The sequence below is a fragment of the Sminthopsis crassicaudata genome, chromosome 1 (assembly GCF_048593235.1).
Source record: "Sminthopsis crassicaudata isolate SCR6 chromosome 1, ASM4859323v1, whole genome shotgun sequence".
Lineage (NCBI taxonomy): Eukaryota > Metazoa > Chordata > Mammalia > Dasyuromorphia > Dasyuridae > Sminthopsis > Sminthopsis crassicaudata.
In genome coordinates, this window is record NC_133617.1 from 511,229,401 (window position 1) to 511,257,256 (window position 27,856).

The following is a 27,856-nucleotide window of genomic DNA, read 5'->3' on the forward strand; positions in this document are numbered from 1 at the left end:
TCCCGCACTGTGAAAATGCACTTGATTTTGTCCAGTCAATGAAAACCAACCGCCGCCCCCTGCCTTCAGCCCCAAAATGCTATAAAGTTGCAAGGTGCCAGGAGGTGCACGCGAGGCAAAGCTTCCACAAAAGCAACTTCGGACTCGCAGAGGCGTGACCGCATTCTCCGGAAGTGCCTGGCGGAGGCTGTGCCAGCGGCTGCATCTCTCCCCTTGGAGCTTGTGCTCGTTTCCCCGAGACCCCAAGTCGGGAATCTCTCCGGGCCCTGGGCGCCCCGAACGGGAGGCTCCGGGACGCGGCGCTGCCCTCGCCGTCACCGTCGCCTTCGGCCTCGGGTCCTCGAGCCCGGGAATCGAAAGGTCTGCACGCCTCGGCCGAGCGCCGGCGCAAGCGCAGTCGGGCTGGAGCATGTGGCGGTTGCGCTGGCAGACGTTAGGCCTCGCGGCTGTGAGTGTCGGCTTGGCTTTGGAGACTCTGGGTTTCCTAGTCGGTTGGCTGAGGCAGCAACGGCGCCGGCGACGTCGGCCCCCGCGACGGGAGGTGCTGTTCTTCCCTTCTCAGGTGACGTGCACCGAGGCCCTGCTGCAGGCCCAGCGGCAGGGAGGCCCTCCGGGGACGACGCCGGCGCCCGCGGCCGCGGGGCCCGATGTTCGGAGGTCGCCCGGCGCGGTTGCGGGGGCGGCGGGCTCGGCCGCGGCCACGACCTCCCCGGCCGCCCCGGCCTCCCCGGCCGCAAGCTGCCTGTGCCCGCTCCCACACGGGGAGAGCTCCCTGAGCCGCCTCCTGCAGTACGTGCTGTCGGCCCGCAGCAGCCTCGAGCTCTGCCTGTTCGCCTTCTCCAACCCCCAGCTGGGCCGCGCCGTGCACCTGCTGCACCAGCAGGGCGTCCGCATCCGCGTGGTCACCGACTGCGACTACATGGCCCTCAACGGCTCCCAGATCGGCCGCCTCCGCAAGGCAGGTAGGAGCCGGCCGCCCCCGCTGGGACGGAGGCCTCACCCGCCCCTGGGGCTCCTGAACCGCCCAGCAAGCCGAAACCGGGCCGGGACCACTGGGGGGGTGTCCTCTGAGCCTTGGTGAAGGGGAACACGCTACATTGGACATAGGCAGTGCATCATATAAATACTCATCTGTGCATGGCTGTCGTGTACCGTGCGCATGCATACCCATGATCAGGTACAGATTAGACTTAAAATTATGCGCACGTTGCGTATGTGTACTCTATATCTTACATGCGGACTATACACATAACACACACATTTGTGCATATATGTGTGTGTGTGCTTATATATACTCAGCCACTTCATTATAAGTGTCTCAGAACTTAGCCCGCCTCACTTAGAGAGCTGCTATGGGAAGGGGAAATGAGACCGAGATCTTTTGAAGGTTCATCTGTTGCTCCACACATCCCCTCGCCCCAGAAAACGAAGCAAAACATACCAAAAGCTCCTCGGATCCCAGAACGGTAGTTTCCCAGCAACCCCATGCTTTGTGCACCTCGTTTAGTTAATTTCTAGTACCAGGATAAGATGCATACAGGGATTTTTGCTCAGTACAAACTTTTGACAGTACAGTGTCTAATTTTAGTTTAAAAAGCTTAGTGAGAGTACTTCTAACTTTTGTTGTACAGCTACTTATATGATCCATAAGATTAGTTCAGAGGAAAATAAAATCAATTGAAGGAAGATCCAAACATCTGTATAGAGATAACTTTTTCTTCTTTTCTCCTGCCTCCCCAATATTTGCCAAAGGTATTTGGGAAAGAAAAGTAAATACAGATAATTAGATGAATAGTGGCTGATTGTGAAATCATTGAAATTATTGGCTCCTTTATATTCTTTGTCTTCTTTACCTGAGTATTAGTCACAGGGATAATCGATCATACTCACTTGTTAAAAGTTCTTCTATTGTTGAAAGGCAACTGCTTCGAGGGCTGCACAGGCCCCTTTGAGCGTGTGTAATGAAGAAACATACCATAGAGTGGGGGAAAAAGACAGCTGCTTAGTGGTTAACGTTGAAGTCTGGTTCAGACACTAGGCTATTACTTAGTACAGGAAAAAGTCAATATATGGCCACGTTGAGATTGGGGTGTTGGTTATTATGCATTTTGCAGTGTAAGGAAATGGTGAAGTGATTTTCTTTCAGTAGGCATTTATTGAAAAAAGATTAATCATTTTTTGCAGGTATCCAGGTACGCCATGATCAAGGTGCTGGCTACATGCATCATAAATTTGCTATAGTGGATAAGAAGATGCTTATTACTGGCTCTCTCAACTGGACCACACAAGCCATTCAGAACAATAGAGAGAATGTTTTGATTGTGGAGGATGAAGAGTATGTGAGACTTTTCTTGGAAGAATTTGAACGTATTTGGGAGGAGTTTAATCCTGTAAACTATACTTTTTTTCCTCAGAGAAAGTGAAGAAAAGTAAAACAAGAGTCCTTCTCTAATGTTTTCCTTAGGATTATAAGTAAAACAACTTACAGTGGGGTCCTTTGGACAACTGAAGAACTGAATCCCATGCTGTAGTAAGTTGTATAGTGGCAAGGTTTCATCTAACATGTTCATTGCTGTTCTGCAGTAAGAAAAACTTTAATAGTATTATTTTTTGGAAACAAAGAAAATACCCATTGATTTTAAAATATTTTTAATTCTTATTTGTTTACAAAAATCTATTGAACTATATTTCTGTGTTCAAGTGAGATTCTCCATCTCCCTTATGGATATGCTTCTTTCCATATGACTAAGACTGCTAGGAGTGTACATCCATGATTGAGTCAGCGAACTCTTGAAGGTATTGACAAGTTTGAGTCAAAATGATAAAAAGAAACAAGAAGAAAAGAGAAAAAAGGGTACAAATGGTGGTTGTTTTCCCTGGACTATAGTACTACTTACCCTTTGCTAGCACAGCAATCATTCCATGGTAGGGGAGAGAGAATTAAGTGCAACCTTGCAAGATATATTATTAAAATATTTGTGTATAAGCAAACATTTCAGTCTTTCTTTACCATGTTTACTAGAACATGATTTAACTAATCATAAATAATAGGAACCTGAAATAGGCTATTTAAGAATTAGGAAGCTAATTTTTAAATATTCATTTTTCCAAATACATGCAAAGACAGCTTTCAACATTTGCCTTTGCAGAACTTTGTTTTCCAGATTTTTCTCCCTCGTTTTTCCCCTGTTACCAAGATAGCAAGCAATTCAATATAGATTAAATATGTGCAGTTCTTCTAAACATACATTCATGTTTGTTGTGCTAGAAGCTAATTCTTTGGTAAACATTTTCACTTTTGTTGTTTAATAGTCATTTTCAGTTGACTCTTGGTGAGTCATTTTGGGGTTTTCTTAGCAAATATACTGAAATGATTTGTCATTCTCTTTGGCTCATTTTACAGATGAGGAAACTGAGGCAAATAGGATAAAATGACTTATTTCAGATTACACAATAAATAACTGAGACCAGATTTAAACACAGGAAGACTCATCTTAGCCTTAGTTTAGGCCTAGCATTAAAGAACTAGTAAGAGCCTCTCCATTACATTGAAAAATATATGTGGGCTTTTGATAATTTATTTGCCTTTGGATAATCATGAGTTTTTAAATAATCTTAGAGGAATATTTCAAGAGGAAAGACAAAAATTGGAAGCTTTTAGGTTTTTATTTTATCTTCAGTCCTCTATTCTTTAGGCATAAAGGAGCCTTTCATTCTGTCTTGTGTTCATACCATTCTGAATTTCACAAATATTTTAAATCTATCTTTAATCCCCACTGCACATGCAAATATCTTGAACAAGTTTTCTAAAATTTTCCAATAAAGTCTCAAAACATTTTAATTATTACCTCTACTCATGTGTATATTTTATTTTTAGGTAATTTAATAGATCCTTAATAGTAATTGTGTACTCCATCAATAATAGTAACTCATGCATACCTTCTTGTCCTCTGAAGTTCTCGTTTCTCCTCTTACGTAAAACTTTCATGGAGAATTTATACAGCTTACAGGTGGCCTTTTTCTAGGCCTGTTTCATGTCATGACTGTCACTGCAGCACTTGAACTACCTTATCCTCTTCCACTTTTAAAAAACATTCTACTACCTTTTGGTTTAGCCCAAATTTTTGATTATTTTAATATTGTCCCAGTAATCATAGAATGCCAGAGAGCATTGGTATTAGTTAGAATATTGTTTTTCAGTGTCCAGGGGCAATTTGGGTTTTGGTGAAAACCTGGAATAATTTTTCATTTGTGATTCAGCCTGTTCTTTCTCCTATATAGTTCTGGGCCAGGTCATTCATTGTCTGTGAAATGCTTTGTTCCAGATGTGTACTAATATAATCAGTCCAATTGCATATACTAGTTTGGACAGTAGACATTTTTCATCAGATTTTTTTTTCTATATTATTAGAATGACTGATCTCTCTTTAATGGTTATAGATTTCATTGAAAAGACCTCTCTGCAAAATTGAACCATCCAGAAGCCCAACCAAAAGGTTTACATCTATAGGGAATTCTTCCATTCGGAAGAATTCCATGACAATGTTAAATACTTTGGTCAAGTGATACATTTCCCTTTATGCCTCACTTGATATTAATAATCAGAAGGTCATTGAACAGTTATGTCTGATTGGGATTTATCAAGAATCTTATAGGAGCTTACCATTCCTGCTCATAAGATAAGAAATTCTTGGCAGAGAGCTTTTCTGGATGGGTTTTGAGTTAGATTTTTTTAATTTTGCTGAGGCAATTGGAGTCAAGTGACTTTCCCAGGGTCACCTAGCTGGTTATTTTAAAAAATAACCCATGGGCGTGATAGGATCTTTTATACTCTATATTTTCATTCAATGATGATGTATCGATTATAGAAAATATTTTTTTAAAAGCCTGCCTAGTTTCCTGTCTTTATTTTCATCAAGGACGCCTTTATTGCATACGATTATTAGCATAAAGATTTTATAAAGATGAGAAAAATTGTGGGTGGTTTGTATCTTTTTTTGTGGCACTATTTTTTTTTTAATGTTTTGCCATTCTCTTGGATTATGTTGCTTTTAGCAGAGATTTTTTTCCCTGTGCATTTGGCATGCTCTAGCTGTTATTCACAACTTTTTTTTTTTTTTTCTTTGAGGGATGGGGGAAGCAATTGGAGGAACTTGCCCAGAGTCATAGAGCTAGTAAGTGTCAAGTGTCTGAGGCTCAGAGACTCCTGATCCCAGGGCCAGGGCTCTACATGGCTGCTCCTCTGCTTGGTCTTAAATGCCATCCTGCTCCCTCATTTCTTCTTTTAACTCCTTGAGTACAAATGTGATTTTTTTTTTGCTGTTGATAAAATAGGTTATAGGAACTCTTGACAGCCCTGTTCCATTTTCTTTGTCATAATCCTTCATGCCAACTTTTATACAGACTGGTTTTTGCCAATTTATGAGTCATTGCCCCTATAATGTTTTACAAATGAAATTGTATTTTAAAGTAGTGTTGGCCTTGGCTGCTATGGCTGTCTATACAGAATTCGAGTGTTTGCTGCTAGGTGTCTGGACTCTTGATTCATTTTACTGTGGTTACTGCTTTGCCAAGATTAAAGGGCTAAGAAGTTGTGAAAAATTTGTTTCTTTACCTTTTTCCATTTCCCTTTCTTTTGTCATCTACCTTAATGGATCAAGTTGAGGTTTTATCTTTATCCTTTTAATTTGGCATTCATTGAATCCTTTAACAAGTAGTCTGCCTATATAGTTAATCTTGATCAGTAACCCACTCACATTCATATTTTACTATATTCGGTGCTTTGTGCTCAATTGACATATTCATGAGATGTAAATAATTATACAAAGGCCTTTTGGTCCTTTCATTCTTTGTTGTTTCTCATAGAGTCATAGAGATAGAAGACCCCCCTCAGTGATCATTCCACATACAAAAGAATACACACCACAAATGGTTCTCCAGTCTCCTTTGAGACTTCCAAGGAAGGGAAGTATTTGTTCCACAGCGTTAGGGGCCCATTTCACTTTTGGACAGATGTAATTATTAGGAATTTTTTCTTAACATCAAGCCTAAATTTGCCTCTCTGCCCTAGCTTCTTGTGTGGACGTTTGGGGCCAAACAGCAAGCACAGAAATCTCTTCCACATCTCTTGAAATAACTGAAGACAGCTCTTATGTCCCTTTTTTGCCTTTTAAACCTGACCAGTTCTCTTAACAAATCTTCTCAGTCACAATGGTTGAAGAACTTTCACCAACCTTGGCTGCCCCCTTTGGGATACTATCTTTTCTTTTCTTTTTTTTTTTTTTTACCTTTGCAAATCTTTTAAACAATTGATTTGTTTTTTTTTTTTTTAAACAGTCAGTTTATTATAAATTTTTTGACAGTATATATGCATGAGTAATTTTTTTTTATAACATTATCCCTTGTATTCATTTTTCCAAATTTTCCCCCCCTCCCTCTACTCCCTCCCCCTGATGACAGGCAATCTCATACATTTTACATGTGTTACAGTATAACCTGGATACAATATATGTGTGTAAATCCCATTTTCTTGTTGCACGTTAAGTATTAGATTCCGAAGGTATAAGTAACCTGGGTAGATAGACAGTAGTGCTAACAATTTACATTCACTTCCCAGTGTTCCTTCTCTGGGTGTAGTTATTTCTGTCCATCATTGATCAACTGGAAGTGCGTTGGATCTTCTTTATGTTGAAGATTTCCACTTCCATCAGAATACATCTTCATACAGCATTGTTGTTGAAGTGTACAGGGATCTTCTGGTTCTATTCACTCAGCATCAGTTGATGTCTCTCCAGGCCTCTCTGTATTCCTCCTGCTGGTCATTTCTTACAGAGCAATAATATTCCATAACCTTCATATACTATAATTTACCCAACCATTCTCCAATTGATGGGCATCCATTCATCTTCCAGTTTCTAGCTACAACAAAAAGAGCTGCCACAAACATTTTGGCACACACAGGTCCCTTTCCGCTCTTTAGTATTTCTTTGGGATATAATCCCAATAGCAGCAATGCTGGGTCAAAGGGTATGCACAGTTTGATAACTTTTTGGGCATAGTTCCAAATTGCTCTCCAGAACGGCTGGATTCTTTCACAACTCCACCAACAATGTATCAGTGTCCCAGTTTTCCACATCCCCTCCAACATTCATCATTATTTGTTTCTGTCATCTTAGCCAATCTGACAGGTGTGTGGTGGTATCTCAGAGTTGTCTTAATTTGCATCTCTGATCAATAGTGATTTGGGACACTCTTTCATATGAGTGGAAGTAGTTTTAATTTCATCATCTGAAAATTGTCTGTTCATATCCTTTGACCATTTATCAATTGGAGAATGGCTTGATTTCTTATAAATTAGGATCAATTCTCTATATATTTTGGAAATGAGACCTTTATCAGAACCTTTAACTATAAAAATATTTTCCCAATTTTTTACTTCCCTTCTAATCTTGTTTACATTAATTTTGTTTGTACAGAAACTTTTTAGTTTGATGTAATCAAAATCTTCTATTTTGTGATCAATAATGATCTCTAGTTCTTCTCTAGTCATAAATTCCTTCCTCCTCCACAGGTCTGAGAGGTAGACTATTCTCTGTTCCTCTAATCTATTTATTATCTCATTCTTTATGCCTAAGTCATGGACCCATTTTGTTCTTATATTGGTATATGGTGTTAAGTGTGGATCCATATCTAATTTCTGGCATAATAATTTCCAGTTTTCCCAACAGTTTTTTTCAAATAATGCATTTTTATCCCTAATGTTGGTATCTTTGGGTTTATCAAACACTAGATTGCTATAGTTGTACCCTTTTTTGTCCTTTGTACCTAATCTATTCCACTGATCGACCGGTCTATTTCTTAGCCAATACCAAATGGTTTTGGTGACTGCTGCTATATAATATAGCTTTAAATCAGGTACACCTACACTACCTTCATCTGAATTTTTTTTCATTAGTTCCCTTGCAATTCTCGACCTTTTATTCTTCCATATGAATTTTGTTGTTATTTTTTCTAGGTTACTAAAATAGTTTCTTGGGAGCCTGATTGGTATAGCACTAAATAAATAGTTTGGGAGTATTATCATCTTTATTATATTCGCTCGGCCTATCCACGAGCACTGAATGTCTTTCCAATTTTTAAAATCTGACTATTTTTGTGGCAACTGTTTGTAATTTTGTTCATATAATTTCTGACTTTTCTTTGGTAGATGGATTCCCAAATATTTTATACTCTGAACATTTGTTTGGAATGGAATTTCTCTTTGTATCTCTTGCTGTTGCATTTTGTTGGTGATGTATAAAAATGCTGAGGATTTATGTGGATTTATTTTGTATCTAGCAACTTTGCTAAAGTTGTGAATTATTTCTAATAACTTTTTATTAGAATCTCTGGGCTTCTCTAAGTATACCATCATGTCATCTGCAAAGAGTGATAGTTTGATTTCCTCATTACCTACTCTTATTCCTTTAATCTCTTTCTTGACTCTTATTAAAGGCAGTGCATAGTTAAAACTATCTCTCAATGCAGACAGGTAACATTTGCTTTTCTGGCTGGAACATTATTGATATGTATTAAATAAATTGTCATATCTTTTTCAGAACAAATGCTACCTAATAATTTCTTCTCCATCTTGTGAAGTAGGTTTGTTGTTTTTGTTTTTTGGTTTTGTTTTTTTTTTTTGGTGAGGCAATCCTGATGTGCGCTGGATTTGAACTCCCATTCTCCTGAATTCAGGGTTGGTGCTCTATTCACTGCCATTTGGCTGCCTCCATATTTAGCTTTTTTTTTTTTTTTTTTTTCTCCTGAGGCATTTGGGGTTAAGTGCCTTGCCCAGGGTCACACAACTAGGAAGTGTTTAAGACCAGATTTGGACTTAAGGTCCTCCTGACTTCAGGACTGGTGCTCTGTACCACCTAGCTGCCACCCCCCCAATATTTATCTTTATAGAACTTTAATTTTAAGTTACTCGATTCACCTCAATGCTTGCAAAGATCCTTTTGGATCCTAACTCGTCATTCACTATGTTAGCTATCCATTGCAACTTTGGGTCATCGGTAAATTTGAAAAGTCACTGATAAGAATGTTAAACATAGATAATCTAGAGAGAGCTTCTTAAGGCCTGCTATGGTAATGTGAAACCAGTAACAGCTTTTCTGAATCTCACTAGCAAAATAGTTCTGAATCCGGTACAATTACTATCATTTAATCCTTCCATCTTCTCCATAAAAATACTGAGTTCCTTTTGATAAAACTGCCAAAATTGAGATTCTTGTCAAAAAAGTAATTTCATATAACCTTTTCCAAACCATATTGATTCTTTGTAATCACTGCTCTACTTTCTACTCACTGTCACACTGATGACATCAAGTTTTAATTTGCCTTGGTTATACTACTCTGCCTAAAAGAAAACTATGAGCTCCTCAGCCTAGTATTAAAGGCCTTCCCTAATTTGGCTTCAATTTATCTTTCAGGCATGATGATGGTTTTTTCCCTAAACTTACAAGGCTATATTCACCACCAGGTATTCTTACAGATTATCTTGTAGGCCTGGGGTGTGTTATTCTCTCAGTGCTACCTTTCAAGATCCTTTAAGACTTAATTAAGTTGTTAAGTGGTTTCTCTGAAGCCCTTTTTGATCCTCAGTAGTTACAGTTTACTTCTCCAGATTTTCCTAGACAACTTGTCTGGTTCTCTCTTTCCTATGTTTGCCCTTTTTATATCCTCCATACTTTTAGTAGACTGTAAGCTCCTTGAGAGGGTATCATTTTAAATTCCTGACTATAGCTTGTAGTCCATCAGTTTCTTTACTTGCATACCTTCTCACTATTGGCGGTGAACATCTCAGCTAGGTTGGTTCCTGGCTAGCAAGCAGTCTTATTGCCTTGATCATATTAGTATACAGTAGGCAGTTAATAGATGTTTGAAGATTCTTGTCAACTTTTTCATAGGATTTTGTTATTCCATCTTTTGCAGCAGATGTTAATGTAGTGGTTAGCTTTGGGTCTTGTGAACATTGAAGGCAAGATGGCCAAATACCTCAGGAAGATTATTTTCTTGATAACCTTCAAGAACATTAGAAAGCCATTTCTAAAATTTCTAAAGCCATTTCTAAATCCTTCATCTGCCAGGAGAGCCCAGCCTAACCTCCAATTCAAGTGCAACTTTGCAATTTCTTGTTCAATTAGAGTGAATATTTCAGTATTGATGTTATTCAATCTTTTGAATAGTGTATCACCATGGTAGTTATAGGAAACAATGATTATGATTCTGGAGCTGGAAGGGATCTCAGAAGTTATCTAGCCTAATAGATTTATTTTACAGATGAGGAAACTGAGACACATGAAGGTTAATTGACTGTCTAGTGTTAGATAATAGTGAACTTTGAAACTAGTCTTTTGATGGCAGAACTCAGTATTCTTTCCACTGTACCTGATGTACCTATATTTAAGGAAATCAACCCTCTACAAACTTTTGTATTGTCTTCTGCTACACTTGCTACATAATCAGTATCATGCCAGATAATCAAGAGACATTTTTTAAAAAAAAATTCTGTTGTTTTAATGAAGGGAAAAGTAAGGGAAAAAGGAAGGAAATTTTAGAACACAAAGTTTTAAAAAAAAAAAAGAATGTTGAAAACTATTGTTACATGTATTTGGAAAAATAATTATTGGAAAAAAATTTTTAATTGAAAGAAACAGATTACTTTTAAAAGTGTGTTTGGGAAGAATGAGTCAGTGATTAACTATATTGGTGGCTTTAGACTTTAGTATTTGGGAAGATTTTTAGACTCTGTGCCTCAGTTTCCTCAGATGTAAAATGAAAAAGTTGTGCTTGATATCTTTGGAAGACCATTCCAGCTCCAGAAACTTTTAGTCCCTCTAATTCTTCCATATTTGCAGTATAAAATATGGGACAGATGGGGTAAATTTTCCTCAATAGTATCTTATTTTTTCAAGAACATGTAAAGTTTTCAACATGCACCTTTGCAATACTCTGTGCTCCAAATTTTTCTCCCTCTTCTTTTCTCTACCCTCCCCAAGAAAGCAAGAAATCTAAGGTTAAAATTGTGAAATTCTTCTAAAACTATCTCCATATTTCTTGTAAATCACATCAAAAGGGGAAAAAAAGAAAGCAAACAACCATCAAAAGTGAAAATACAATGCTTTGACCTATCTATATTCATTCAGTCTCCAGTTCTCTCTCTGGATGTGGATGGCATGTTCCATAACTTAATCATCGTTCCTTGTTACTACAGGGAGTGTTGCTACAAACATTTTGGAGTCTTTATTATTGTTTAATCTAGGCTGGATCTCCACAAATGGATATTAATTTTTTTGAGATGCTACTTGAATAGCAGTAAGTTTACTTATTTGGCTAGAAAGTACTTTCCTGAAATGTAAAGAAACATTTATGGAATAACATTTCCTTCAAAACGACTTACAAATTTATTTATCTTTGGGTAATACATGGTACATTCATTTTTTACATATTTCCATGAGTCAGATTGGGAGAGAAAAATCAGAACAAAAGGGGAAAAAACAATTGAAAAAGAAAAAAACAAAACAAAACAAAACATGAGATCAGAATTACTACTCTTGCTTTTTTTTTTCTTCAGCTGAAGCTGAAAATAAATTTCTGCTCTAGCCTTTTACCCTTATTGTGTATGAATCTGTTTCAGATGTGTTTCTGCATTTTGTAGGATTCTAGTTTTTAATCCACTCTGCTGTTTGCTTCCATTTTATGAAAGAGTTCATCCCATTCACATTCAGTTATGATTAGCAGCTATGTATTTCTCTTCATCTATTTTTCTCTCCTGAATATATATATTTTTTTCTCTTTCTACCCTGAACCTTCTCATTAGTGTTTTGTATCTGACCATCCCCTCCCTCAACCTGCCCTCCCTTTTTTAGCCCCTCTTCCCTTTTCTTTCCCCTTTCTCCTCCTACTTCCCTATAGAGGAAGATACATACCTAAGCCCAACTGAATGTGTATATTATTTCCTCTGAGCCAAAACTGCTAAGATTAAGTTTCAGACAATGCTCATGCTCCTCTCTTCTTTCCCTGTATTGTAATAGGTCTTTTGAGCTCTTTATATGATCTAATTTACCCCACTCCTCCCCTTCTTTTTTCCAGCACAATCCTTTTTCTACCCCTTAATGTCTTTTTCTTTAATACCATGGCAGAGTCAGAGTCAGTTTATACCTATACTCTTGGTCTGTGTATGCCTCCTCTAATTGCCCTAACAAAAGATAAAATTCTCAAGAGTTACAAGCATCATCTTCCCATGTAGGGGATGTAAGCAGTTTAACCTTTAAATAATATATATTTTTTCTTTCCTGTTTACTTCTTTATGCTTCCCTTGAGTCCTGTATTTATAAATCAAAATTTCTATGTCCTACTTCATTGTAAGTACATTTCCTCCCCTGAAAGATGATGCTCTGTCTCACTGGGTGGTCAGTTCTTGGCTGTAGTCCAAGGTCCTTTGCTTTCTGGAATATGATATTCCAGGTCCTCAGATCCTTTATTGTGGAAGTTGCCAAATCCTGGGTAATCCTGATTGTGACTCTTCAATACCTGTATTTTTTGTTTGTTTGTTTTCCAGCAGCCTAAAGTATTTTTTTTTTTGAGATATAGTTCTGGAGTTTTGCAGTGATGTTTCTTGGAGTTTTCCTTGTGAGATCTCTTTATAGAAGTGAACAATGAATTTTTTCAATGACTGTTTTGTCCTCTGGTTCTAGGGTACCAGGGCAGTTTTCCTTAATGATCTCTTGAAGAATGCTATCCAGGCTCTTTTTTTTTTTTTTTTTTTTTTGTCATAGTCTTTAGGTAGTCCAATAATTTTTAAATTCTCTCTCTTACAACTATTTTCTAGGTCAGTTGTTTTTTCAATGAGATATTTTACGTTTTCTCCCATTTTTTTGTTCATTTTAATTTGTCTGATTCTTGATGCCTGAGTCATTAGCTTCCATTTGCCCAATTCTGGTTTTAATGTGTGATTTTCTTCAATAAGCTTTTATATCTTCTTTTCCATTTAATTCTTCTTTTAAAAATATTTTCTTCAGTGGAATTTTTTTGCACCAATTGTGTTTTTTTTTTAAGGAATTGTTTTTCTTTTTCAAGTTGTTGACTCTTTCTTGTATACGACTTGTTTCTTTTCCCAATTTTTCTTCTATTTGATTTTTTAAAAATCCTTGAACTCTTTCAAGCTCTTGCAAGAAGGCTTGAAACCAAATGATATCCCCCCTTTGAGGTTTCATATGTAGGCATTTTGTCCTCTTCTGAGTTGGTATTTTGATCTTCCCTGTCACCATAATAGCTTTCTTATGATTAAGGTTCTTTTCTGTTTCCTGTTCATTTTCTTTATTAATTTTTCCTATTTTTCAAGTTTTGAAGTCAAGCTCAGCGGGGTATACGGACATTGTCCCAAGCTTCTTGTGGGGCTTTGAGCACAGGGGCTCCTTATGTTTGGTATATTGCCTAGTTCCACCTATTGTTGCCTAATATCCGAAGCTGAAATTTGCCAGCAGGAGGGTGTCCCATTGGTCTTCTCTGCTAATGTTGTACTGAGCCAGGACTAAAGGTCTTGGTTGCTGTTCCACTGTGACACTCCCTCCCACTGGTTTTCCTGAACACCATCTGCGCTGGGCTGTGTACCCGTTTCACCCCAGTGACTTTCCTGAAGTCCTTCCAAACTATCTTGAGCTAGAAAATTGTTTCATTCTGTCTCTGTAGGTTCTGTTATTCCAGACTGTTAAGAGGCTTGGTTTCATGTGATTGTCCAGAGAAACTGGAAGAGCTCAAGGAAGTTCCTCGCTTCAGTCTGCTGTCTTAACTCCATCTAGAATGTCCTTAATAGACTTTTAAATTTCCTAGATATTAAAATTTTTAGATTAGTTGAGAAATCTAAAATAGAATCAATTTTGATTTTAGTGTTATGAAGTCCATTTCTACTCCCAGAAGCATATTTAATGGCAATGACTTAGGAATTTATTTATTCTTCAGAGGCCTTAACAGTTTTTGTAGTAAGGAGAATCCATGGTCTGCTATCCTTGGTTTCAGAGTCCTCAGCACAAAACCAAAGACATAACTAAAGAATGTATAATCTAAACATAGCAAACTAATTCATCTAGATGGTTGGCAAAAAGACTGTAATTTTTAAACATACCGTATATGCCATACAAAGACTATCAATTTTCAATAAGCTAGAATAAAACTAGAAATTATAGGAAACAATGAATTTTTATAAGACATTTGATGATCTTGCACTGTCTCAGGAACACTTTTAATAACAGTAATGACCATAAGTGACTCAGCACCAGACCATCTGCTTTATGTCATACCTTAGGAATTACTTTTTTTAAAAAATCCCCGTTATTACCTGGTTTACTCATCATTTACTTCTCATGAAATGAAGAACTCACAAAAAATATTTCTGGCTTGTAATTTGACTTATAGGTGGGGTTCAAGATGATCTTGAAAAACAGGTCTTACAAAATGTCTAGCAGTTTAAACTTCTGACAGATAAATTTTATTTCTAAATTCATTCTTTTGACTTCTAAAATACAACTTTTTGACTCTTAAATCCTTGTTTTTTTAAGTAGCAATTATATGAGAGACATCATGGCATAGTGGGATAAAAAGCCAATCACTAGTTAGGAAGAATGGGTTTGAAACTTATCTTTCTCTAGCTCTTGTCAGTGCCCCAGGGAACAATAAGTCTTGTAAACTGCAGAAAAGTTGGCAACAGATGTTCCCTAGTAGTATTTTCATTGGGAATTCCCTACCTTAATGAAATCAGAGGTCCTGACCAAAAGAACCTATTCTCAGTTCTGTTACATTATAATATAACATATAGGTAGTCTTAAATCTTTTTTTAAAAACCTTATAGATTTCAAGTTCATATTCTCATTGATCAGAAAAGCAGTTTCAATTATGGAGTATTATTATACAACTGGAATGTTATATATAAAAATGTTACAATAATATACTAGTTAAATGTCTAAATCATTTTATAAACTTAAAAGATTAAGCTTTATTTTTAAAAAGCCAGTCATTCATTTTAAAAAATATTCTTCTATATAAGAATGTAAAATACAATAAATACCCTTGATCATGAAGTATCTTAAGTATGACTAAGAAATTTAGGATCAAATTCTCATCATTTCTAAGAAACCCTGGAGACAGTTCTGCCTTATCACTTGATATGGAAATATGGCCTATATTATGTTACATATTATATATATATATATATATAACATATATGTAAATAATATAAAATATAATGTATAATAATCATTACATACATTATAATGATATAAATATTCTTTTTGCTATCCTTACTTTGAATAAAAGAATGTGGGTTCCCACCATACTAGAATACAGAACCAAAGTTGAAAGAGACCTCAGAGATCATATCTACTCCTACCCAATAATTTTTCATATGACAGATGTCAAAAAGATCATGTGTTACTACCCAAGGTCACTTAGAAAGTAAGAAACTTTAATACAGGTCACTTAACTCAGTGATTGAATTGAACTGGTATGGTCCCTTCAGTATTGTAATTCATATTCCATTCATACTGCTCATTTTTTAAAAAAGCCTTTTTTTATATAAGTAAAATAAAAAATATAAGAAAAATCAATAATAGCCCAATGATATCTTACAAAATGCCCACCTAAGCTAATTTTAATATTTCTACCCTTGCAATAAAACAGAACCTCAGTACACAGCATGCAAAGGGTGGTGCAAAAATAGTTTATTATGATATAGTTTATGTAAAGTTAAGTAATATTTACAAAATAAAAATGATCAGCTACATCCACAGGAATCTAGCATGTCACAGAAGGCTTAAGGAATAAATATTGTGACAAAGTAAATGTTTTAATTACAGTGAACAGTTGATTGGGAACAGTGGCTTTTAAAAAGCACAAAGGATTGCATTGACTTGAAAAGGAAAGGAGGGAGAGAAGCCTTATTTAAGCAGATCAGCATCCTTTACTATCTTTTAAAAAGGAAATCACTCTGATAGGGGGTTGATATATATAAACCAATAGGGTTGGCCTAACCATATATATATACATGAGTTTTACCTCAGATCTGATTTACAGATGATAACGCTTTATGGTCAGAATGTTGTTTCTTCCTTGGACCAGTTTCATTTTTCACAAAATTTTAAATCTAGTGCACAGAACATTTAATATTAGTGCAATAATTCATCAATGTGTAAAGTATACTATGTTAGTGTATGCTTATACACACACATGCTTGAGTATTAGCAGTGGCTTATGATTTTTAAGATCATTTTAAGTGTGGATAAGTAATTATGGAATATTTCCAATTTATATTATTACAGCAGATAAATTTTTCTTTCCTCTCTTAGAAGTTTATATAATTCAGATCTATCAATTTGATATCTCAATTAAGGTTATCTATCCTAATTGATTATTATTTTCGTTAAGTATGAGGCAGGGTGTTGGAAAAAAATGGATAAAAAGAAGAGTATATAGAAGAGGGAAAAAAAAGATCAAGCTATTATCATTCCTAAGTGTCACAGTGCACTGCTTACCATTTTATAAATATTACTTAGAAAATCATATGATTTCCTCTCACTATTTAATTCTTGGTCTTGAATTACTGTTAAGAATAAGTCAGCAGGCAAATCAGATAAAGGTGAATTCTAAAAGCTTTCAAGCCAAGATATATTTACATTATTTTATAATAATGAATACAAGGACCTATTAGTGAATGTATATATCATGTCCAACTTCTTTCTTATGGTAGCACAGGAATTCTTAACTTTTAACTCCATGAACTTTTAAAAACATTTCAACAATTTTATTTAGATATAATTGGTTTCCTTTGTAAATCTATGTATATTATGCATTTAAAAACATTATTCTGAAAGGTGGTCCATAGTATTCACTGGACTGTCAAAGAGGTCAATCATACCAAAAAAAAAAAAAAAAAAAAAAAAAAATTACAAATCCCTGCTTTAGGAAAAATAAAGAGGGTAGTTGCAATAAATTTGATAAACTAGGATCTGCTGGCTAAATTTGTTACTTCTATAGTTTTATTCATCTATGGTAATTTTTTTTTTAAAGTGCAGACCAGAGACAGGATAGGTCACTTCAGTAGAGGAATCTCATTTGCATAAAATAGGCTATTTAAATATAATCCCAGGTCATCCTATATTTTAGCCTTCAGGTCTCCAAAATATTTTATATTGCAATTAAATCACTTCTACATTGATGTGATATAAAACAGCACATTGCAAATAAAATACCTACATATATAAATTTCAGCTTACAATATATTTAATTAAACCGTATAACTTTAGATTTGGTAAATCTCTTCCCAAAACCCTACCTAATAATCTTGAATGTTGGAGAAATGATAATTGCATCCCTGATGTTAAAACTATGCTTTATATTTTATCTTCCTGTAACACTTTTCAAGTTATGTTTAAAAAAAAAAAAAGTTTTTGTCACATTTCAGCTCTCTACTAAATGCAACTTTCTTCATTTTAAAAATTTTATGCAGAGAGAGGGTTAATGCCATATATATCAAGTACAACATTACTGAAGTCTTTCAATTAAAAAAAAATCAATCCTTGTAGGATTATACTTTTCAGATACATTATATATTTGACAAGTATATTCAGCATAAAATTTTAAAAGATATTTAAAACAGTCATTGAAAACCATCCTAATGCTGGGTTCATTCAACATCATACCCAAACCTTTTTTTCCAATCTGAAAAAGGAACCATCTGTATTAGATTTTATTTAAAAAAAAAAAAAAAAGTCACAAAACCCTTTCTACCTAACTTCTGAGTAATAAATATTTACAGTGTGTGCTTTGAAAACTATACAGATTTTAAGTTATTTGGAAGAAAAAGCTGTCTTCAAAAAGAGAAAATGCAATTTATCATGAGTGTGCATGAGACTAAAATGTTCACGATGTGTAGGTATTCCATATTAACCTCAGAAAAGCATTGGTCTAAGAGGAACTTGATAAAGGATGTATTTTAAACAAAATATTTCATCATGCTGCTTTCAAGACAGCATAAAGGTTAGTTCTATGTTTTCATTTTTATTTTTGCTAAGGAAACAGAAATTCTGTTATTTTATTATAAGAAACAGGTTCTTGTCCCAATTCCCACTGCCCCCCCCCAAATCCCTTTAAAAAAATTTTTTAAACCTGAAAATGCTAATGTTTTCATAAAGTTTTTTTTCAGATTCATAGGACTTCCTATCAAAGAACTGAAATTTTTTTTTTTTCTAAACAGTCTGGTTCTATTCAAAAGTATAGCAGCTTGCAAATAAGAACAGTGTTTATATGGATATAAATGTATAATTTCCCTCCTAATATACACAAAAGGATATTGTGTTTATTCCTTAAGGGCATTTCAGACACAATGGCTTCTATACTGACAAATCCACCATGAAATAGGTAGATATCTGGGCCCAGCAGGGGTATTACAGAACATGCTGATTTGAGGGAAAGGTATGGGAGAAAGTTAAGATTTTAATTTTTTTTTTTTAAACCTACTCGAAAGTTCGAAAGAAGAATATTTGAGCTTAATCTTTTTTAAAATGAGTTTTGGGGAACAGATGATATGGAATGAAAGATCACTGTTAATGTGGAAGAGGGAGAAAAAACTTTTTTATTATAGTGGTAAATTTAGAGCTTATTCTTTATATGCCATCTGATTAATGGAAAATCCATAAGCAATAGCTCATTATTCAATAATTTATTATAATGAATGTGAGAATACTTTGTTCAGTCTTAAAAAATCATGGAGAAGAAATTGAAGATAAAATTTGGGAAAATAGGATGGCTTTTTACTAGAAATATTGGAAATGCAGATTTCATTTTGGAATAAAGAAAAAGAATGGAGTAAAAATTAATTTTAAAGATCTTTTAAAACAATACAATATGCATTTCATCAGCATATCTTGTAAGCATTATTTTTGGTTGACTTTAAGAAATGTTTGGGTTATTCTACATGAAAATGATCTATTCCTTTTTAGTCAGTATATTTCTTCTCTTAATGGAATGAAAAAATGATAGAAACTTATTCCAGGCTGAATGAAATTTAGAAACATAACAGCTAATATACTGTATACCCCTTTACTATTAACAGATTCTAGAAAAGCTATTAACAAGTACCACAAAAGTTTTGAATAAGTATAAATCATTTTGTGAGTAGGCTGCTTATGTGGATATCAGAAGGAAACAGATTGTTTTTATTTGAAATGGATCTTTTTTTCAGTCAAACCTAACTTATTTGAATTCTGAAGAGTGAAGCCATTTATATCTAAAGATTCTTCTATTCAATTTTGTAATACCTCATTTACCTAGGAAATTAATCTTCTAGTTGAATAAAGTGCTAAGTATTCACTTTTAATATTTTAAAGGTTTTCATTAACAATGGCTATTAATTCCTTGACTTTGAAAGCAGAGGATATTGAACATAATTGATAATCACATAGCTGTTCTTGAGAATTTATTGTGGTAAAAGGTCCATTTGCTACATACCTAAATGGCCACAGGCTGCTCTGCTTTTCTGCTCAGTGTTCCTTCTTTGTCATCTATTGTCTGTCTTAATAGGATAAAAATAATAGTTTTCCTTGACACTTTTAATTCAGGGGCTGTATCTTTGTTTCAGGAAGTTAACTACAATTTAAATTCTTAGTTGAGAACCAAGTCCATTATTCTGGAAAAAAAGGCATAATAAATCTTTGCTTTCATCTGTAGTTAACTGATCATTTATATGGCTATTTGTATTGAATGTGATTAAAGAACTTTTACTAATACCTTCCTTTCTTCCTTACAACTTTGAATTTGATTGACCTTATATAGGTAATAGAGATAACTACACTTTATATTTCTCTAGATGTGGTATAAATGCCTATTTAAATGTTATTTAGTTTGTTCCAAATCATATATGTGCCAATAACAACTTTGAGGTAAAACATCGAATTATTATAGAAGTGATTTGCTGCAAGGCCTTGGCGGATTAGTAGCAGAGTGGGGATTCTAGCCTGACTTCTACTGTAATGCCCTTTACTCCCTTCCCAAATAAAATTAGAGTAATATAAAGATAATCTTGATATGGTTGAGAGTTGGTGTTTAGTTCTTAAATTTCTTCAACATGCTAAAAATTATATTGTTACATCTACTTTTGGAGTGAATAAATTTCATTAAATGTTAATACTAGCTGACTAGAATACTAGTTGACATTTATATGGCACTTTCTAGTTTGCAAAGTGTTTTACATAATTCTTAAAGAAAACATCTCTAATTTTTAAAGCCAGCATTTATTTGGCTTTGTTTTTCATGTTCTTACTAGGATTCTTATGAGATAACTTGCTCTTCTCTCCTCTTTGATGAGAGCTTCACCCATTTCTGTTATGCAAACAGTTGACTCTCTTCATTTTCATTTACTAGGCCAAAAAAATTCCTTTTGATTTCTGTTACTTTTATCTGCTCCTGCTGATTACTGGCAACCTATATGATACAGAATTGTCGATATTTGGAACACCACCAACAGTTTCACTGTCTTATCTCTTTATTCATTCTATCAATCCTTCACCTTAAACTTTCTTGTCTCATCATAATTCATTTTCCCAAAATTATATGCTCTATGTCTGCTGAATCGCATTCCTCATGTCCTATGTCATTTTCAACTCTCACCAAGTGAAATGGGTTGTTTTATTTTATAGTTAACTTGAAGAAAAAATTTCTCCTCCATTAATATTAAAATAAGTTAACTAATGTATTTTTGGGGTTCTGATTTCCAAAATTAGGGTCATTAACTAGCTTTCCAATGGATTTAAGTGCCTAGATTAATATATGAAAAATATTGAGGGATGCTGGCTTTTAGCTACCAAATTTTTTAAAAAGTATGATTCCTTCAGAATCTAGGAAAATGAAGTTGTGTGGGAAAGGATGCAGACAAGTCCAGTCTTATAAACACTGTAGCCTTCTACATGTGTGTTTTGTACAGACTATCCTCATGTGGTAGCAGAAGAAATAAGATCCTTTGTTTTTAGTTTCCTCATTAAGATTCTTTCTCATATGTGCATCTCAGGCAAAAAAAAAATTTTCTCAAGAAAATGACTAAAATTAGCATCTATTGATTAAACAAATGATATAAGAAGTATCTTCTTACAAAGCAGGTGCTTAATAGCTGCTTGTTGAACTGCAGTGAACTCTTAAGGCAGGGAAAGACCCTAAGAGATCGGCTATATTCTCACCTCCATTAACACAAATATCCTTCTTTCTACATACAGCATTACAGTTTCAACACTAGGTACTTTTTGAGAGAATTATGGAGGAAAAAAGCTTAAATAACCACATTTCATGTTCTCTAACTTGGCAGTCTTCTCTGAGAATTAGGAGGCTGGACAACTAAAAATATAAAATCTAAATATGTTCATTTAATTTGCTCAGGTCAAGCCTCTTAAGTGTTAGAAAAAAAGCAAAACAAAATGCAAATTTTTACATGCAAAAAAGCTTGATTTTCTTAGAGAAGTAAAATGATATACACAACACTGAAAAATTGTAAATATTCTTGGCAGTGCCTCAACTCAGATTCAATTTGTCTCCTGGGACCACATCTTATAGTCTTCTGCTGTACTTCTTTTTTATCCTATGATGATTTGAGAGCCTAACTCTCAGAAGGGCCACACATTCCCCAAGAGGCAAATAAAAACAGTACTACACCAAAAGCAAACAAACACTACCTCCAGCAACTGCCTGCTTCAAAAGCAGGGATTCCACTACCAGTTCCAGATATAAGTAAAATATTGTTTTAGAGATATCAGGAAATAATGTCCTGCTTAATAAGGAGATTCTAGCTTTTGAATATTCAAAAAGGGGATGTGGAGAATAGTGCACTCAAAAAAATTCACTATTTGTAGCAACTCTACCACTAAATGGTTTTTTTATAGATTTTAAAAATATTATCTTGATTCTCTGTTTCTATTATACATACAATAAGTAGCATAAGATTTCACCCTTCCCTGTGATATAATCAAGGGCATAGGCTGTCTCTATTAACCAGAAGTTGGGAGAGTGTTATTACTACTATAGTTAGAAGAAAGGAAGCAAATGAATAGTGTGAGTGAATCTGGAGGTTTAGTGTTCAAGTAAGATAAGAATAAGTTTAGTTTTACTATAATTAAAGGTCATTCCCTCTATTTACCTCTCTACCCTTTCCATCCATACCATTTAGTATTTTAGCCTGCCTTCCCAGGTTGCTGTGTTGTCTTAGGCTTTTTAAGCAATTTGAGCAGAATAGTTTTAATAATGTTTTTATTCTAAGTCACCTAGCCATTTGCCAGATAGAAGCCTTCTATGAAAAGTTAGCCAGATTAACTCTGTTTAAATGTAGGAGGACCCCACAACTTAGAGCCATGTAAAGCTAAGACACATTTTGAAAGAGAACTTGTAGCAATATAGGTGTCGAATTAACTCCCAAGAAGAAGGAAAAAAGATGAATCCATCATAAACACACGTTTCTTATTTATATGACTTTTGAAAGGCAGCAAAACTACTTCTTAACTTGGGGTAAAGCATGGTTTAATCTTAATCTTAATGTAGAGTTATTAGTCCTGTGGATTTGAATAGACTTTAACAAATCCAGTCTAATTCACAAAGTATTAAAATATCACACAAAATGGTTAGCATTGTCTTGTTTTAACTAGGATTTTTTTTTTTTTTTTTTAAAGTATACAGGAGGGTAGGTCACTATTGATCTCAGCTGAATTTAGGAATAATTTGTTAAAACTGACATTCCAATAATGTCACCTACCTCATGTTCCTTCCCCCTCCCTCTCTATAGCAAACTACACATACGGTGAATAATTTTTAAAAAAGTTAAAATTTTAGAACAGACACTTCTTATCAATAGTAGGAATCACAATGCAAAACCCCAATCCATATTTCAAAAATAGGTGGTCACTGAAAATAACCAGTAAATAAGAACGATCGGAGAAGTAATGAGAGGGGGAGCTGGTGTTTTGTGCAAGATTTAATTAAAAAAAAAACAAACAAGAATTAGGAACGATTCAACAATTCTGTTGTAGTACTTTGCCACAATATTCTGGGATGTGTGGTTCTAAGCTGCATTAGTAGAAGGAGTACAAAATGCCATCATTTCCACTCCCCACTCCCCCCACCCCCGAAAAATCTTTACCAGAGTTGAGATGAAGGGTGGCAGAATCCTGGTTACAAACCACCTCTTTTCTCCAACTCCCCCTCTAATTTCTCTCCAGTAGGTCAGTGCTGTAAATCTAGACAGAAACAGAATGTCCTCAGGCTTTACCTCAGAGAAAAAAGAGTTAAGACTAACTCCTGGCGTACTTGGCTCAAAGTGCCTCGGAGCACCAAACCACTGCCACTTAGCAGCAGAGCTAGATACGCCAACTGGGCCCTGTTTCCATACCAATACATTCGGTAAGACAGAGCTAGCTTATCAATAGGCTGCTGAGCCTTAATACTGACACTTAGTGTAATGAATTACAGTAAAGTAAAGAATTCTAATACAGGCAGCTAGAATGGGAGGAAAGTAGATTGTTTGCCTTCCTCCCCCCCTAAATCATTGACTAATTCTAGAATACAGTGGAAGAAAAGATTTGATAAGATGCTGGGAGGGAGGAGTTGAAGGAATCAACACAGCAGGAAGTGGTGTGAACTACAATCCATAAATCAGTCTCTTATCCATCCATACAGTTAATGATGACAATAATAACAATAACAATAATAATAATAAAATACGGTACAGACAAAAATCAGCGCTTGTGTTGTGCTGCTGTAAGCCAGGTGGGATGTGTGTTCAAGTTGAATGGGATATAACTAATCTTTCTTCAAGTCCCTGGATTCAAAGAGTTTCAGACGTTCTTGCACGGTCAGGCCTTCTTTTAGACTCTGGGTATGGAAAAGATAAAAAAATGCAGAAAATTAAAATCTCCAAAATCACAGGCCCTGGTAATTTAGGTAACAGTCCCAAATAAGAGAATACATGTGGCAAACAAATGGTGTTGATGCTCAGGCAAAGAAAGGAGAAAGGTTGGCTTCCTTTGTGCAGAGATTAGTGGAACATGCTAGAGGGAAACTCAACATGAAGTGTTATTGGAGAATTCTACAATTTCCTCCCCTCTCTCCCCCAAAGTAAATGGATGATAAAAAGAGAAACAAGATGTGCATAAAGAAGCTGAATTCTGCAAATGAACAGTCTTGAAGCTGCACTACAGACAAGCAATCAGAATAGTTAGGTTAAAAATCTTAAGAATGCAGACCAAAATCCTTTCACATCTTGTCCTATGGAATTCCTTATCTCAGAAATCAGAGTATCTACCAGGATGCTGGAGATCTTTTTCTGAGTGTAGTTCCCCTCCCCCTTTAATATCTTAAAAAAGGTACTTTATAGTAGCCAGACTATTCATATATTGACTTCCATTCTCACCACCCAACTAATATTCCTCCTTTTCCAGTCTCTCATTTTAGCGAGCTTTTTATTTAATTTCTCAAATGCTCATCAAAACCAGTAATCAATATTGCTTACATGGCCTATTTGCACCCACTGATAGGTCTTTTCATTGTCATTTGGAACAGGAGTAATTGTCATAGCCATATAGCAATGATGGGGTAATACTAATCCAGGGAGCCATGAGTAGCCTTGGCTCAATGAAAGCATTAACTCCAGAAATTGGTCTCAGAACTATCTCCCTTGTCTAAATAGATGGGGCTCTGGATGTGGAATGGATTATGTTTTATCAGTTTGTACAAAAGGCATAAAAAAAGTGCACAGGGCTTTTCCAAAGATGATCCCACTCAATTCAGAATCAGTTCATTGACCAATAAGTATGTCCAAGAAAGATAGAGAGGCAGACTAACTCAATGGGACTGGGATACAACTTTCTGTCACAACCTGTGAGATGTTTTTTTCATTCACTTTGTTAGCTAAACCAATTTGATTAAATTAATCTCTTTCACATTACTACAGATTTCACTGGGACTCAATGAAATTTATAGTCTCATTTTCTAATACCAACATTGGGAAAACCCTGTCTTTCTCTTCAATTTTTTCATCTTTTATTATGATCACTTACTGCTTACAAGTTCCAGCTCTGTTGCTTACTCCATAACTAAACATAATTTATGACCATAAATTATCTTTTAAAATGGTGATACTTTTACCTGAGAATAAAGTGACAATGTAGTAATGCTGTTAACTATATAGCGATACTATAAAATTCACAACATGAATGTATTAATTTATGTGTTACATGTATTTATTATCTCTCCCAATTAAATTGCAAATTGCTTAAGGACAGGAACTAAGGCTGACTCATCTCTTTAGCCCTTATAGTGCTTAGCATACTGCTTTGAAACATAGGAAGCATCAAAAATTATAAACCAATAAATGTCTAAATAAACCTAAATCACTGAGACAGTGTGCTCAGCAGGACCAGGCAAGAGCCTGGAGTTAGGCCAGAATGATTACCCTCCAGACACCAAAATCTCATACCCCTTTGCTGTGCAAAAACATGCTGTTCATGTGAACTATGTGAGCAACCAAGGAGCCTCCTGACTTGTGTCCTATCATGTGGAAGAGAGCCTTCTGAATAAAAACAAATGTTCTGCTCCAGAAGCCAATAGGGCTGCAGGGAAACAAGTCAACAACAGATCATCCAGGCCTGTCAAACAGTCATGAATCCATAGCAAATAGAGTTGGGGGAAATTTTTTGTTTTCAAGCTTCAGCAGTTTTTTCTACACAAACAGAGAAGCAGGAAGAAGGAGTGAGTAAATTATCAGTGACAAATTTTTAACTGCCTTATGCAAAAGCAGCTGGCTCATTCACTGTGCAGCTTCCTCACACAACACTCTTGCTGCTGTTTTGTGTCACTTCAGAATCAAAAAAAAAAGATTTAGGTAAACCCCTCACAATTTTCTAGTGTAGGTTATTTTCTTTTTTTCTTTATATTCTATTGTTTGTTACTAAACTGTCACAGGACTGATTCCCCATTTATGACAGGTAGGTTCGTAGATAAATTATACTCTGTTTTTCCATGATCATACCTCAAATTTCAAACCTCAGACCTTCAACACTTTCCAAAAAACAAAAAACAAAAACAAAACAAAAAAACCCTGTTATTTATTAAAAGTGCAGAGACTACAAAAATTAACCCAGCTTGTTAACATGTTTAACATATATTGGATTACTTGCTATCTAGGGGAGGGAGTGAAGGAGGGAAAATTGGAACCCCACATGGTTTTGCAAGGGTTAATGTTGAAAAATTATCCATGCATATCTTTTGAAACTTAAAAAGCTTTAATAAAAAAAAAGTTACCCAACATGTCATTATTGGGAAAACTACTGAAAAATGTTCCTATTCATGTTGTCATGTCAATTTTTAACATTACTAACTCAAATGCATCTAATATATACTTAAAAGAATGTTAAGTCCCAATGGTGAAGCATATTGTCATGGCTTGTGATAATCTACTGTGGAGGCATAGAATTCCTGGCAATACAGATAGCACATATAAAAGGATGACTTATCTGGTTCCAGAAAGTTGTTTACTTGAAACCATACCAACAACTGTTGACAATACTAAACTTCTCTGTTTCCATTTGAATTTCCTTATTGTTTTCCATAATTTTTTACAAATGTTTTTATATTAAGGAAAATATAACAGTATACATTTCTTGATTAGATTTTAGCAAACATCAAACATCATTCTGACCCGTGAACTAGCACTTAAATTGGTCTGTTAATACAGCATGCCTAATTAACTTCATAGAACTAAATCTGGGCAATGACACAGAGGGCAGTGATTTTAGATATCTGAACTTAAGAGGTTGGTGCCTGTTAAAATGCTAGAAATATGGAGTCATTCGGCAGATGTGAGGATGAATTGAAACTTATGAAGGGCAATAAGACTTTTAAGTGCAAGAAAACCTGTTACAAATACCAGGAATAAAAGCTTTCTAATGTCTGACTCCCTGCTGAGAAGTCCAGAGACAGTTTTATGGGACCTTGACTTAGCTCATTAGAAGGGAGTGGTGTCTTTCTGGAGTTCTCTCTGACATATAACAGATTTATCAAACTCAGACAGCTATCCCCCTGCTGATTAAGATGGAAATGACAGTTTAAAAAAATGTATTGCTAGATACTGAGTCAAACAACTGTAGCCAAAAGACCTAGGAGTCCTGATGCTTTCATCTATTTCCCTAGAAGGAGGTTAGGATTCTGGAAGAAAAAAGGCAGTATGAGAAATGAATAACTCTTGATATCAAAGAACAGAAATTAGGTTTCTGGAAAATGGCTTAAGTCAAAATGACACCTGAACATGAATGTTTTTCCTGATAGGAAGAATGTTTGCCCACCTGACCAAAAATGATTTGAACTACAAACAAGAGGGGAAAGAAGAAAAATGTTCACATAAATAAACTATAAAATGAGAAGCTACAGAGGTCAGTAAGTATAACACAGGACAATAGTAGAATAATGTTTTATAATTAAAAGGAGAAGATGGACAATAGGAAAAACAATGGGTAATGAACTGAACTTGACATTTTAACAATATAAGCTCATGAAAACCTGGTGGGTATGACAGTGTAAAGTGAGCAGAACCTGTAGAACAATGTATACAATGGCAAAAAGATACAGAACCAACTCTGAAAAACTGGTCCACCCAAAGAACAACTGCATCTCCACAAGTCCTGTTAATGCAGCACGTTACCTCAAGAGACTCTGGACATGATACAGAACAACGTTTTTGGACAAGAACACTGGGTAGATTCATGTTTTTAAAAATCCTTTAACGAGGTTTTTTTAGTCT

At 35.3% G+C, this 27,856-nt stretch overlaps 2 protein-coding genes across 3 annotated transcripts in view; one reads left to right on the plus strand and one right to left on the minus strand.

Annotated features, from left to right (window-relative positions):
• Positions 1–91: 91 nt before the first annotated feature.
• On the plus strand, positions 92–27,844 carry PLD6 (phospholipase D family member 6). Of its 2 annotated transcripts, XR_012484665.1 has the most exons (3): positions 318–962; positions 2,185–2,796; positions 27,385–27,844. XR_012484665.1 is itself a non-coding variant. In XM_074281601.1 (2 exons), exons 1-2 carry the CDS (start codon positions 410–412, stop codon positions 2,421–2,423), a joined length of 792 nt encoding a protein of 263 aa, XP_074137702.1. In that variant the 5' UTR covers positions 92–409; the 3' UTR covers positions 2,424–2,991. The 2 variants fall into 2 exon arrangements, 1 of the variants encoding a protein (XP_074137702.1); XM_074281601.1 differs by lacking the exon at positions 27,385–27,844 and having other exon boundaries at positions 92–962; positions 2,185–2,991.
• Positions 23,026–27,856, minus strand: part of MPRIP (myosin phosphatase Rho interacting protein) — a 213,525-nt gene continuing 208,694 nt past the window's right edge. The window contains 1 exon segment of the mRNA XM_074281598.1: positions 23,026–23,934. Within this exon segment, the coding sequence (XP_074137699.1) occupies positions 23,863–23,934 (72 nt within the window). The 3' untranslated portion in view covers positions 23,026–23,862.

What these genes read in the sequence shown, in the direction of transcription:
- PLD6 (XM_074281601.1), top strand. Translation starts at nt 410, where the DNA reads ATGTGGCGGTTGCGCTGGCAGACGTTAGGCCTCGCGGCTGTGAGTGTC. An exon ending in CGGCCGCCTCCGCAAGGCAG is followed by an intron (nt 963 to 2,184) that starts GTAGGAGCCGGC and finishes CATTTTTTGCAG; the next exon opens with GTATCCAGGTACGCCATGAT.